Source organism: Phocoena sinus, chromosome 1 (assembly GCF_008692025.1).
Source record: "Phocoena sinus isolate mPhoSin1 chromosome 1, mPhoSin1.pri, whole genome shotgun sequence".
Lineage (NCBI taxonomy): Eukaryota > Metazoa > Chordata > Mammalia > Artiodactyla > Phocoenidae > Phocoena > Phocoena sinus.
Window position 1 is genome coordinate 76,231,950 of NC_045763.1, and position 13,125 is coordinate 76,245,074.

Genomic DNA, 13,125 nt, shown 5'->3' on the forward strand with positions numbered 1-13,125 from the left:
CCAAAGCACACAGATTGCATAATTGTGTACCTAGGCTTAGGTGACAATGACTTCATCGTACTTACCATAGCCAATTACTGTGTAGGTCAGAGTGAAAAGTTATGCTTTAATAGGACAGAGCACTATACATTGAAGACTTAGCTTAACACTTATTTTTGAAACTGCTAGTCTTGTGTGAGAGGGCCAAACTCATACATTTTGGTCAGAAAGTGAGGTTTGCCAGAGTGCCTGCTTCCAAACACGTGTTCCTACTGCTCACTGCTCAAATCATTTCTTTGCCATTAGTGGCATTCGCTCTCTTATTGCAAAGTTACCAAATGAGAAAACCACCTTTTTGCTTCCTACAGAAAGAACTATATTTCTGTTTCATTCCAGTTAAGATAGTGTGATGGTTCATTTTATGTGTCAGTTTGACTGGTCACAGGGTGACCAGGTTAAAATTTATTTCTGGGTGTGTCTGACAGGGTGTTTCTGGATGGGAGTAGGATTTCAACCAATAGACTTGGTAAAGTAAAATGCTGCCTCCATGTGTGTGGGCATTAACCAGTCCGTGGAGGGCGTGAGTAGAAATGGCAAAGGAAGGAGGAATTTGCCCCTCTTCGCTTTCTGTCTGCATGCTTGAGTTGGGACATCTCATCTTCTCTAGCCCCCAGACTGGGTTTTAAACCATTGGTTCTCAGCCCTTCAGACTTAAATGCATTACCCCACTGGCTTTCCTGGGTTTCTAGCTTGCAGGTTGTGGGACATCTCAGCTTCCAGAATCATGTGAGCCAATTCATCATAATAAATCTCCATATAATATATATAATTAATATATTATTAATATATTAACTTTAATATAATTTTAATTACAATTTACGTATTTAATATATTAATATTAAATATAGTATATATTTAAAACATGTTTTATTATGTAATGTTATATGTATATTATATATATTAAATCTATATCTTTATATCTGTCTAGTCATCTCTCATCAATTTATCTGTTATCTTTCATTTGTCTATCTCTCCTACTATTTCTATTTCTCTGGAGAACCCCTAATTAATATAGATTTTTACTTTTATTGTCCCCATTTTACAGTGAAGAAACTGGGGCAATGAAGAATATATAATACACGCAAAGTCACATAGCTTACCCTCAGAGTACTCTTAAAACACCAGACTATACTGCATATAAATAAGTTGATTAAAATTTGCTTTAAATTTAATATTTCAGGAACAAAACAAACACAAAGTAAGGAATTTCTGTTTTATATATATTTCCTAAATGATACCTGGGATACCTAGGAAATTCATTTATGTCTGTGATATAAGTTTTTTTTTGGGGGGAGGGTAAACAGAAGGTACAGCATATGAACTGAAACTAGAGTATAAACTATGGGTTCCTTCATTTAGAATCAGTCTTGGCTCCTTTTAAAAAACATTTGTGTTTCTCAAGCAGGAAATCAGACATATTTGCCATAGCTCCATTTTAAAAAAAAATTTGTGGTAAAGTATACAGCATAAAATTGGTCATTTTAATCATTTTAAGTGTACAATTTAGTTGCAGTAAGCGTATTCAAATTGATGTGCAACCATCATTACCACCCATCTCCAGAACTTTGTAATCATTCCAAACAGAAACTCTATATTCATTAAAAAACAACAATTCCTCATTCCTACCCCACTCAGCCTCTGGTAACCTCTATTGTATTTTTGGTCTATGAATTTGTCTGTTCTTGGTACTTCCTATAAGTGGAATCATACAGTATTTTCCCTTTTGGTCTGGCTTATTTCACATAGCATAACGTTTTCAAGGTACATCAATGTTGGAGCATATATCAGAATTTCATTCCTTTTTAAGGTTGAATAATAGTCTACTGTATGTACCTACCATATTTTATCATATCATCTGTTGATGCACATTGGGGTTGTTTCTACCTTTTGGCTCTTCTGAATAATACCTCTGTGAACACTGGTATACAAGTATCTGTTTGAGTCCCTTCTTTCAATTCTTTTGGGTATATATGTGAAGTAGAATTACTGGGTCATATATGGTAATTCTATCTTTAACTTTTGAGGAGCTGCCAAACTATTTTCCACAGTGGCTATACCATAATACATTCCCACCAGCAATGTATAAGCGTTCCAATTTCTCCATATCTTCACCAGCACTTGTTATTTTCCTCTTTTGGGGAGGATGGTAATAGCCATCTTAATGGGTACAAAGTGGTATCTAACTATGGTTTTGATTTGTACCTAATGACTAGTGATGTTGAGCATCTTTTCATTTGTTGGCCATTGTATATCTTCCTCAGAGAAATGTCTGTTAAGTCTTTTGCCCGTTTTTATTTATTTATTTATTATTTTGGCTGCACCGGGTCTTAGTTGTGGCACACGGGATCTTCGTTGCAGCATGCGGACTCTTAGTTGTGGCATGTATGTGGGATCTAGTTCTCCGACCAGGGATTTAGCCCAGGCCCCCTGCATTGGGAGCGCGGAGCCTTACCTGTGGGACCACCAGGGAAGGACCACCAGAAAAGTCCCTTTCCCATTTTTAAATTGGGTTGCTTGGGGTTTTTTTTGTTTTTTGTGTGGGGTTTTAAGAGTTCTTCATATATTTTGGATATTAATCCCTTATCGAACATAAAATATGCAAATATTTTCTCCCATTCAGTGTGATGTCTTTTCACTCTCTTGATAGTGTCCTTTGATGCACAGAAGATTTAAATTTTGCTGTAGTCCAATTTATGGTTTTCATTTGTTGAATGTCCTTTTGGTGTCAGCTCCAAGAAATCATTGCCAAATCTAATGTCATGAAGCCTTTCACCTAAGTTTTCTTTTAAGAGTTTTATAGTTTTAGCTCTTACATTTAGGACTTTGATCCATTTTAAGTGTTTTTTTAAATTTTTGATATTATTCCAAATGTGGGTTACAGTAATAGTTTTCATCATTTTGAGTCAGTTTTTGTGTATGATGTAAGATAAGGGTCCAACTTCATTCTTTTGCATGTGGATATCCAGTTTTCCCAGAACTATTTGTTGAAAAAACTGTACTTTTCCCACTGAATGGTCTTGGCACCCTTGTTGGAAATCAGTTGACCATGTATGAGAGAGTTTATTTCTGTGCCATGACCTCATTTTGTACAAGTAGGAGATAGGCCCTATAATCCTTTTATAGGTATGCAATAGGTACTTTCTGGTAATGTAATATATATAGTACAGAAGGTCTATGCCAGAAGGGCTATCATATATAATAAAAGGATATGGTAAAAAAAGAAGAAAAACAAATACCACCAAAAAAGATTTTAAAGCACATTTTTATTATAGATAGGCAAGTGTGGTTTGCTTTGGCTAATAGTATGTTTATAATGGATGTACATGCTTTTCTATATACCAAAAGGTATAATATTTTTCTTTTAATACTTAACTAACACTTCTCTGACAACAAGGAAAGTCTGAACTTGCTGAGCCTATTTTAAATAGCAAAGGACTGTTTTTGTTTTCCTGAATGTTACTTTAAAGACTGGTAAATTGAATTCTTTTAGGTCCCAACACATTAAATTTAAGAACAGTGAAAGAAAATCAATGAATAATTACAAAAACATGTAATTTCTATGAAGCAGAAATATAAAGCTTTTATAATTTAAAACATCAGCAATTTCAAAAGATTTGCTGAATTAATTAGAACTTTACAAAATATATATACACAAAATATCATCCCAGATGATCATGGATTTTTAAAAATAGTATATCACAACCCCTAAACTCTAACCCAAACCTACTACTGGATGTAGCTGGCCTACAATTTTTTACAGCAATTTAAAAATAAAACAGTTAAGAAAAACCCCTCCCAATTCTCTTGTGCTTAAGCACCGGTTACAGTGTGCTGGCTTTGATTCTAATATCCACAAAGAGAATTTTAAAATAAAACAAGGACTTCACATAAATAATGTTTTACTTGTTATTAAGTATGTGACCAAACAAATTAAAATAAGTACTAACAACCAAAATATATCTTGATGTAACCAGTACATACACTCTTAAAGAATGACAGAGACGAATAAAGAAATAGTCTATGAAAGCCACAAGCACCTTGTTTTAGAAAGAGCATCAAGCAACACAAAAAGGCAACATGTAAGAGGTAGTGTATCACGGGCTAAGATGTATATGCCCACTGGGGACCTGAATACAGCTTAGTACTTGGGAAAATAAGACATATCAGACTGTGGCTTGCAATTTTTAGACAGAAGCATTGCACGTTTGGGAGCATTAGCCAGTATTGCTCCATAGTGCTTTGCGTCTCCAGCTGTCTAATGGGTACTTTGCTCTCAGACAGTCAAAAAATATAGAATATCCTGAAGAATTCCATGTTTATAAATGTTCAGTTCTAGAGAATTCTCTAAGAAAGCTCAGATCAATATAATTTTTAAAAGAATTAAATACTTATAGTCCTTTAAAAAATGCCTCGTCTCCTTCTTAGGAGGAAGTCTTTTCTTCCTGAGATTCTTTAAGATTTAGCCAATGCTTTATTCCATGCATTTCATAATATCCAATAGTACCTTTCTGTCTATATTTTTCCCCCTCTGCAGCAATTACCTGGCCAACAGCATGAATTCTGAACTAATTCAGAGACTTTAGAGAAAGCATACAGAACTGCTTTCAATGTAGTACTTCCGTTCAGTTTTGAGATGAGGAAGTTTTTGTACTTCAATTACTGGAAGTTGATTAGGGTCCTGGGTGTGAAAAAGGAATTTTGCTTTATGCCAGCTGCCATCTTGAATCTGTAAAATAAGAATGAAATGCTTTAATCTGTAATTGTTTCATTAGCAGCAGACAGTGTCCTTCATAGACAATGTAGACTTATTTTAAGGATTAGAAATAATGAACAGAAAGTGCCTAGAACAATGCCTGGCACAGAGTAAATGCTCAAAAAACGGTAACAATTACTATGAATAATTGAAAATATGTGCTTATTCCTTTCTTTAAATGGCATTGTGTGTTCTGATTTTTCTTTTGAGGGTTTCTGCTTCTGTTGTCTGTGGATCATTGGACCAGATATGAATTTAAAAACTGCACTATTCCTAATATGAGTAATACCCATCTGTTTTGTGTTCCTTTATTTGGGAGTGATGTTTCAGGATGGGCATTTTTCTTGGATGAAAGGGAATGAGCTAGCTCAACCTCTCTGTACTTTAGGCAGGAAATAAGCAGAATCACTTCAGTAGAAGTAAATTATAATTACATTGAATCATCTTTTAGGTTTCTTTTTTTTCCATTCTGTGGTTACTGTTTATATAGTTTCTTTCATTCCTCTCTTCCTTTCCTTCTAGGCCTTTCTGTTTCTCTTTATTACTGTATGCTCTTTTGTTTCTGGTAAATTCTGTTATGGATCAAAAACTATTACATGATTAAGATTCAAGAAGACAAAATAGAGAAACACAGTTGACTAGTTTTGTGAAGCTTTTTATACAGGAGTTTATTCATTTACTCATTCACAGAATTATCATGGTATAAATTTTAAAGTTTGAAGGAGCTTTAGAAATTATCTAAACTATAAATTCCATTTTATGTTAAGGCAATTGAAGCTCACAGAAGATAAATTACCAAAGTCACAAGCTTGGTATAATAACTAGCATAGAGTTCCCTGTGTAAGACACTGTCAGATTAACTTCATTAAATCTCAAACAATATGTGTTGAACACTAAGTACATTTGGCACAGTTGAATAAGATGTAATCCTTCATTTCCTTACAGTGCTTGGAAAATATAAAGATGAATAAATTAGTTCTGGCTTCTGAATTCTAGCAACTTATAAATTTAGTTGGGGAGAGGAGAAACAGCCATAATATAAGACTGTATATGATAAATGCAACATAAATAATGTAGACAATGAGTGCTAAGTAAGTCCCTCATTTCCAACTGGAAGTGTCAGGGAAAGCTTTGTGAATTCAGAATTTAAGATGGGCCTTAAAGTTTGCCTACAGTTTCCACTTGGTTAGAGGGGTAGAGAACCGGCACTTCAGAGAAAGGGAATGACCTGAATAGAAAAAAACAAAAAGTTGGAAAAGTAGAATGTGGTTGTGAAAATAAGCCTAGCATGGGGTTTAAGTGCACAGATTTTGACTTGGAACAGATTTTGATAGAAACCCAAGTAGAGCTATTCTCTTCACATATAAAATGAGAAGAATAAAAACCTACCTCACAGTATTGTGTGGATTAAATGAGTCTTCAATTAAAAGTCCCTAGCAGTGTAGCATGGCATTGACTTTGGAACTGTACACACCTGGGGTTGATTTCTTGCTCCTCTGCTAATTAGCTGTATGACCTTGAACTAGTTACTTAACCTCTGTGCCTTCACTTTCTTACCTATAAAATGATACTAATAGGAACTTCTTCACAAAGCTTTTATAATTAAATAATGTATGCAGTACATGGTACCTGTCATCTAATAAGTCTCCAATAATTAGTAGTAGGAATTGTTGTTTTTGTTGTTATTATTATTATAAATAGATCAGGTGGACCACACTTTAGGGTACACAGTCAGTGAAAGGTAGAAAGGTAGGTTTGGGGCCTGACTATTCTAACGGCTGAATAAAGAGCTGATAAGTTTTGATTGTGTCTCAGAGATAGTAGTGAGTCACTAAAAGTTTCAGGACAAAATTGTGAAAGTTAAATTAATTTGTCGGTAATATTGATCTCTTCACCTATAGAGAGTGAGCTGTATACTTCTGTTTGCTTATGATTTTTCAAATACCCAAGAGCTGTTTATCTGCAAATGAAATGTGAAAAAGTAATGGTAAGAGAAATGGTAAGAGATCCTAAATCATGGGCTTCATAGTACACCAGAACAGGAAACCGAGCTACTTAAAGAAATTAGGATGTATGTAAAGTGGACAACCCTATACTATATAACAGGAGTCAGCAAACTCTTCTGTAAAGGGTTAGATAATAACTGTTTTAGGTTTTGTGGGCCATACAGTCTCTGTCGCACTTGCTCAACTCAGCCATTATAGTGTGATAACAGCCCTAGATAATAAACAAACGAATGAGTGTGGCTGTGTTCCAGTAGCATATATGTATGAAGACGAGTGCTGGGCTAGATTTGGTCTGTGGATTATAGTTTGCGACACCTACTCCACAACGTAATGTTTTAAAATTATAGACTCTTCACTATTATTTAATAGGAAAAATGGGCTATGATTCAAATACAGATTTGTAGGGTCAGTCAATCTGCCATTATGCCCATTATTTGGTATCAGGTATAGGGACTGACAAAATGAAATAAAGCTGACTTGCCTCTATAACCTGCCTTCCATGATGTAATGAGATGCAGAATCACAGTGCTAAAAATATAGGAAAGAAATCATTTGTCTATATGCCCTATCTGCCATCTGTCTATCTATCCATCCGTCGATCTATGATATAATTATTTCATATGGGGAATAAAAATTAAATTTATGTATTAACACCTGTTTTGCATATAAAACTTCACGGATGAACAATGGGTGTGACAAAAGTTGATATGATATAAGCAAATCTTTGACTCTGAAAAATGTACGGTTATTACACATCAGGCACGTTAAAACTTACTACCCTTCTGTATCTGTGGTTTGTAATTAAAGTCTTACTCATTATATTAATTTTATATAGTTTTATCAATTTTACGTTAGTTATATTGAACAATCCTAAAAGTGCCATTCCCTTACCTTGCAGTCGTCTGAAAGCACTTTAGGTTCAAGTAGAGTGTTTTCTTCGAAAATCTGGCTATTCCATCCCTTGAAACCAATAGTCAATCCTGAGCCACTTGTCTGAGCACTTGTCCACACTGGAGTGTTTAGACAATGAATGGTGATGATATGGGTGGCTTCTGAGCTCAGTAAATGAAGGAAGTTCATCTGGACTTTTCCAACTCCAAACTCCAACTAATGTCATTGAAACAATATGCAAGTTATAAGATATGGCAATTGAAAGCCTTACAGTTTGGGGAAGCCTGAAGAAAGTCCTTGACAGGCCAGGGGTGGGGCAGGGGAGAATCCCTGATTTATAGCATTTTCTGATTTCCACCCCTATGGTGGGAGTTGTAAATACTCCCACCATGGCTGGTTTTAGGCTATCAAGGTCGTGTCATTAAACATGGAGTTCACAAGAGACATTAATCATAGGCTCTCCTGAGCAGTATGAGCTGGCTTTAGCATACTACTAGGCTACTAGATATGAACAACAAAAAAAAAGGAGATACTTTGCATAATGTTATTTAAGATGCATTAATAATTTGTTGTTGATTATTGCTTAAAATTTTTTCATAAAAATCTGAAATTCTGTCTATACTTTCATTTGAAGATTTATTTTTGAGTTTCCAAAGATAAGTTGAAAGTTGTAATAATAAATTGATTAATTTTAACTATGAGAGCCTTTACAGACAAAGACAGAATCTTAGTCTTTGTGTTGCCAGCCCCTAATGCAGTTCCAGTCATACAGTGAGTCATCAGTAAATGTTTATTGCATGAATGAATGAATGCGTGAGCAAGTATTTACTAATAAAGTGAACGATATAGGGCAACACTGGAGCAAGGAAGTATGACTGCACGTTTTCTAGGCTTGAACAAGGAAACAGATTTTTCTATAGCTTTAGACATCATCATCAAATATTTTAGCATTATTCAAGCATGGGGATGGTCATAACATAAATGAATAGAAGTAGTTCCTACTGAGGAATTTATGTTAATCTCCAAACACAAAATCAGAGAAATATCAGTTATGAGGTAACAGAGAAGGAAAAAAATAAAATGACAACAAAAAAGCAAAACTTCAGGGAAAGAGAGGAAAGGCAAAGGAAGAGTATAAAGATGAAAACATGGAAGGATCATCATGAGGAATATTAGAGCTGAAGTAATTCAAATTCCTTCATTTTGCAGATGAGAACCACAAACCTGTGACGTATGTAGCCTTTCTGAGCTTTAGTTTCTTTGTTGGTAAAGCTGGGTATAACCCCGACATGACAGGGTTGTTATGAGGATGAGAGGTGCCCACTGTCATTTAGCTAGCACAGCACCTGGCACAGAGTGGGCTCTCTGGTGGCTCACAGCATCATTCCCCAGGTTTGTAGGGGAAAAGAAATTAGAATCCAGGTTCCAGATTGCAAGTCTGCTGTTCTTTCCACTACCTGCGCAGTCTTTCTCAGGTTGCGCTTATGGATAGGAGAGATGGGAGAATTGATTGAGCCAAGGAAAGAACTGGAGTGCAGCTCCTTCATTTGATCCTGTCTTCTTTGCACACCAGTCTCCCCTTTTCTTCCACGATAATCCAAATAAAAATCCTGGGCTGGGGCTTCCCTGGTGGCGCAGTGGTTGAGAGTCCGCCTGCCGATGCAGGGGACACGGGTGCGTGCCCTGGTCCGGGAAGATCCCACATGCCGCGGAGCGGCTGGGCCCATGAGCCATGGCCACTGAGCCTGCGCGTCCGGAGCCTGTGCTCCGCAACGGGAGAGGCCACAACAGTGAGAGGCCTGCGTACCGCAAAAAAAAAAAAAAAAAAAAAAAAAATCCTGGGCTAAACCCAGGGGAGTGAGGATGATCGTGCATAGTTTGGAAGCAGGACGATCACGCTGCTCCTCATTAGTTCCACAGATCCCATAGGAACATAAGAATCCGCCCCTCCTCTGCTTTGGGTAACAGTGGTGAATGGCTATTGAGATGCGCTGGTGAAACACCCTAGTTAACGAAGGGGAGCGTTTTAGGAGGAGAGGGCAGTCTAATGATAAGCAGCTGGGAGGAACTGACACACTGCATATTTTAGCTGCTGCCTTTCTGTGGTGGACAAAACACACAATAGGTCCGTGTATCAGTTCTTTGTCAATGAGAAAAGTTCTTGGGAAGGCCACGGTAGTTTAACCAGAAAAAGAAAGAAATGCAGTTTTAGTTTCTTCAGTACATATTGTAGGTAGAACTAAGCTTTAGGGTTTAGAAATGCTTGTTATAATATCCAGTGTTACGTACCAAACTAACTTTCATTCATTCTAAACATTTGGTTTATAGAATTATACTTGTAAGAAATTTTAAATAATATCCAGTGGATGTTTAGGAGAGGTTATTTTTGTGCCCAGTCACCAAAAATAGCAAGCTTTGTGGTGAAATTCCTCTTTTAATCATGATGATGTCTTTTTCAGTAAAACTTAAGGTAACTGATTACTGAGTACAAACACTGCAGCTGTTTGGAAATTTTCTAATGAATGCATGTGCATAAAAACATATGTTTTACATTTTTAAAAGGAATTTAAAAAGCATAGTCAGTAGAGTAAGCCAAGCTAAGCCAGTCATAAAAATACATAATCAAAATGTCAAGATTTAACAGGATTATTTTTTAAAAACAAAAAATTTCTTCCTCATATATGGTAGAGAATATCTTGTTTCCATTCATAAAATTCATAATTGTTTAAAATGAAAGAATTTTTAAAATCACTGTTTACTGATAGTGGGCAAGTACTAAATTCAAAACATACCTTTGTCACAGAGACAGGAGATAAACATGTCTGACCACCAGCACTGAAATTGCAGAAAACCTCAATGGCATCTGAAGGGCATCCAAGATTTGGATCAATCCAGTATTTTCCTATTAATTTATTGTAAAACATAAAGATATTTAAATGCCATGCTAAAATATATTTGAACTATCCTTACAGATTATCATGATACTTTCAATATATTTTTTCACGCTTTTTCCTTTTAAAAAACTTAGATTATAAAGATATTTACATTTAGTCAAAGAATGAAAGCTGCAAGCATTATGTAAAACCAATACTGAAAATACTGTATTTTTCACATACCTATCAATTTAAGGGCATTTTATAATTTTAATAAAAACCGAATGGCTGAATCTGTTGCTTCATTCTATAGATAAGCACAGCAACTTTAAGTGAATTGTCTAAAGTTACATAGTTAATAGAAAAGTTGAAATTAATATAGGATATGTGTGTATTTTTGTTCTATGTCATTACAGAGCTTAAAAATGAATATATATATTTAAAAAACAGAAACAACTTCTTCAATCTCCCTGAGGAAAAACATATCTTTATGTGTAATATTGATAATTAAAATAAAAGGAATAAACATTTTTTTGTTTCCAGAAATGTGCAATTAAATGGTTATTTTTGTGCTTTCTTTTCAGATCTGTAAGTGGAAAAAACTGAAATCTCTACAGCCAGTGTAAGCCTGCCAACCTTTGCCTCCATTGAGTGCCCAGGAGAATCAAATGGTGTGTAAAAGACTTCAAGACATATTCAGACTGAAAAGTACTGGGCTAGCGTCTTAATACCGGAATAACAGGCTCAGAATACTGAAATAGCACCTTATTCTGAACGCAAAGGGCAGGAATTTTTGAATGAGATGGCCCTGCCTTCTTGCATTAAAAAGGCAAGACAATCAAACAGTATTTGTAAAATGTCATTTTCTATAATAGGTAGAAATCCCTGTTTGTTCCATTCCTATCCCACAGCAAAGATTCCTCCAGCTCATCCTGGGCTTCACCTGGTGTCATTTTAGACTGCCACAACATCCTCGACTATTCTCCCCTCTACTATTCTACTAATTCTTCAAAGGGAAGACTTGTTGAATTGGTACTTCCAAGCGTAGGGGACTGTCACAGATAGTCCAGATAGCTGGACTCCATCCCAAGAGTTGCTGAATCATTAAATCTGGGATGGGACTTGAGAATCTGCATCTAATTCTGGTCCACGGACTATATTTGGAGAATCACTGATCTATTGAAATATGGAAGAAAGGGGTGAAAAAGATCCTAATACCACCTCCATCCTGTTTTTCCCCATTTCCTCAGAATGTTGAACATTTTGTAGTTTGTAGAAATTATAGCTGGGTTTTTGTTTTTTTTTTTAAACCAGGATCTGATCCAGGCTTACAGTCATATCTTGATTCATCATCTCTTCTCTTTCAAGAAATAGTTTCCTACTACTATGTGAGTGAATATATTCTTTATAAAACGTTTTCCTTCAAGCAAGGTCTCATTGTTACATGGGGTGGAATGCTTTGAATTCGGGCATTATGTTGTACAATGGTGAACTGGTAGGGGCTTCATATTTTTTTCAGGGTATGCTGAGCTACAGATAAAGCACTATACCATAATACGTCTTTTATAGGCCTAAATGCTCTAACTCCAAATTGGCTCTCTTCTGAGAACACTGCTTCCCCTGCAGCTCTTTCAAGTTCTGCCACAGCCTCTATAGCATTGTGCCTGGGTGGGGAAGGGATCTTTCTTGCTCCTCGTTGCCACTCTCAGACCGTTCTCCCCACTTTCTCCCTAAAAACACTCTGTGGTAAAATTGCTGTCATCGCACTATGTCACCTGTTACCTCTTCCTGTTGCTATCACCAAATTTGTTTCTTTGATGATTCTAGCTATCACTTTCAGAAAATCTATTTATAACCTAATTCTTCGTGATTTTCACATCCACATGGTTGATATTTGCAATACCGACTTCTCAGTGCCTCGAACTCTCTCCCACCAACGTTTTTGTACCCTTCTCCTGTCCTGTTTACTTTAATCATTAACTTATAAGGCCATACCCTAGTTTTTGTTATTACCTACAGCTAGATCTCCTCCATGATTTCACCTCTTTTCTCATTCCAGCTCATTCCCTCTAGTGTTCTGCCTCTAATAATTCTTTGATCTCATTAGGACCTACTATCCATTGATACTACCACTTTTTCATTGTCCTTCATAATCATGTGTTCACTTCTCTTCCTGCCTAGCTTAAAACCCACAGTCCTTTGCTATGATCATTTCCTTAGAGACTTCCTTCACATTCTTGCCCTGCCTCACTTCATTGTGCTTGTCTTATAAAATCCCAGTCCTGCATAAATCCAGTTTTGTGCCTAATCTGTGCCTGTACCTGCACCTGCACAACTAAATGTGCCTAGAGAAAAACACAACTATGCTGACTGGCCTCACTTTAAATTTAAATGTTTGAAAGGCTGCCAGACAGTACTACTATGTTTCCCTCGTTCATTTCCTCTGTCACTTTCAGAGTTAACCATTTGAAACCTTTTCCTGTCCTCTCAAGTTCATTATACCTTTCCTTCATTCTTATTCTTGACTGATAACCTTTCAGTTTCACTGAGACAACTAAAGCAA

At 36.1% G+C, this 13,125-nt stretch overlaps 1 protein-coding gene across 1 annotated transcript in view; it reads right to left on the reverse strand.

Annotated features, from left to right (window-relative positions):
• Positions 1 to 3,306: 3,306 nt before the first annotated feature.
• COL24A1 (collagen type XXIV alpha 1 chain) overlaps positions 3,307 to 13,125 on the reverse strand; it is a 368,814-nt gene continuing 358,995 nt past the window's right edge. The window contains exons 57-59 of the mRNA XM_032642687.1: positions 10,482 to 10,591; positions 7,690 to 7,905; positions 3,307 to 4,765 (exon numbers count right to left, since the gene is read on the reverse strand). Coding sequence (XP_032498578.1) covers positions 4,619 to 4,765; positions 7,690 to 7,905; positions 10,482 to 10,591 — 473 coding nt within the window. The 3' untranslated portion in view covers positions 3,307 to 4,618. The remainder of the gene's footprint in view (positions 4,766 to 7,689; positions 7,906 to 10,481; positions 10,592 to 13,125) is intronic.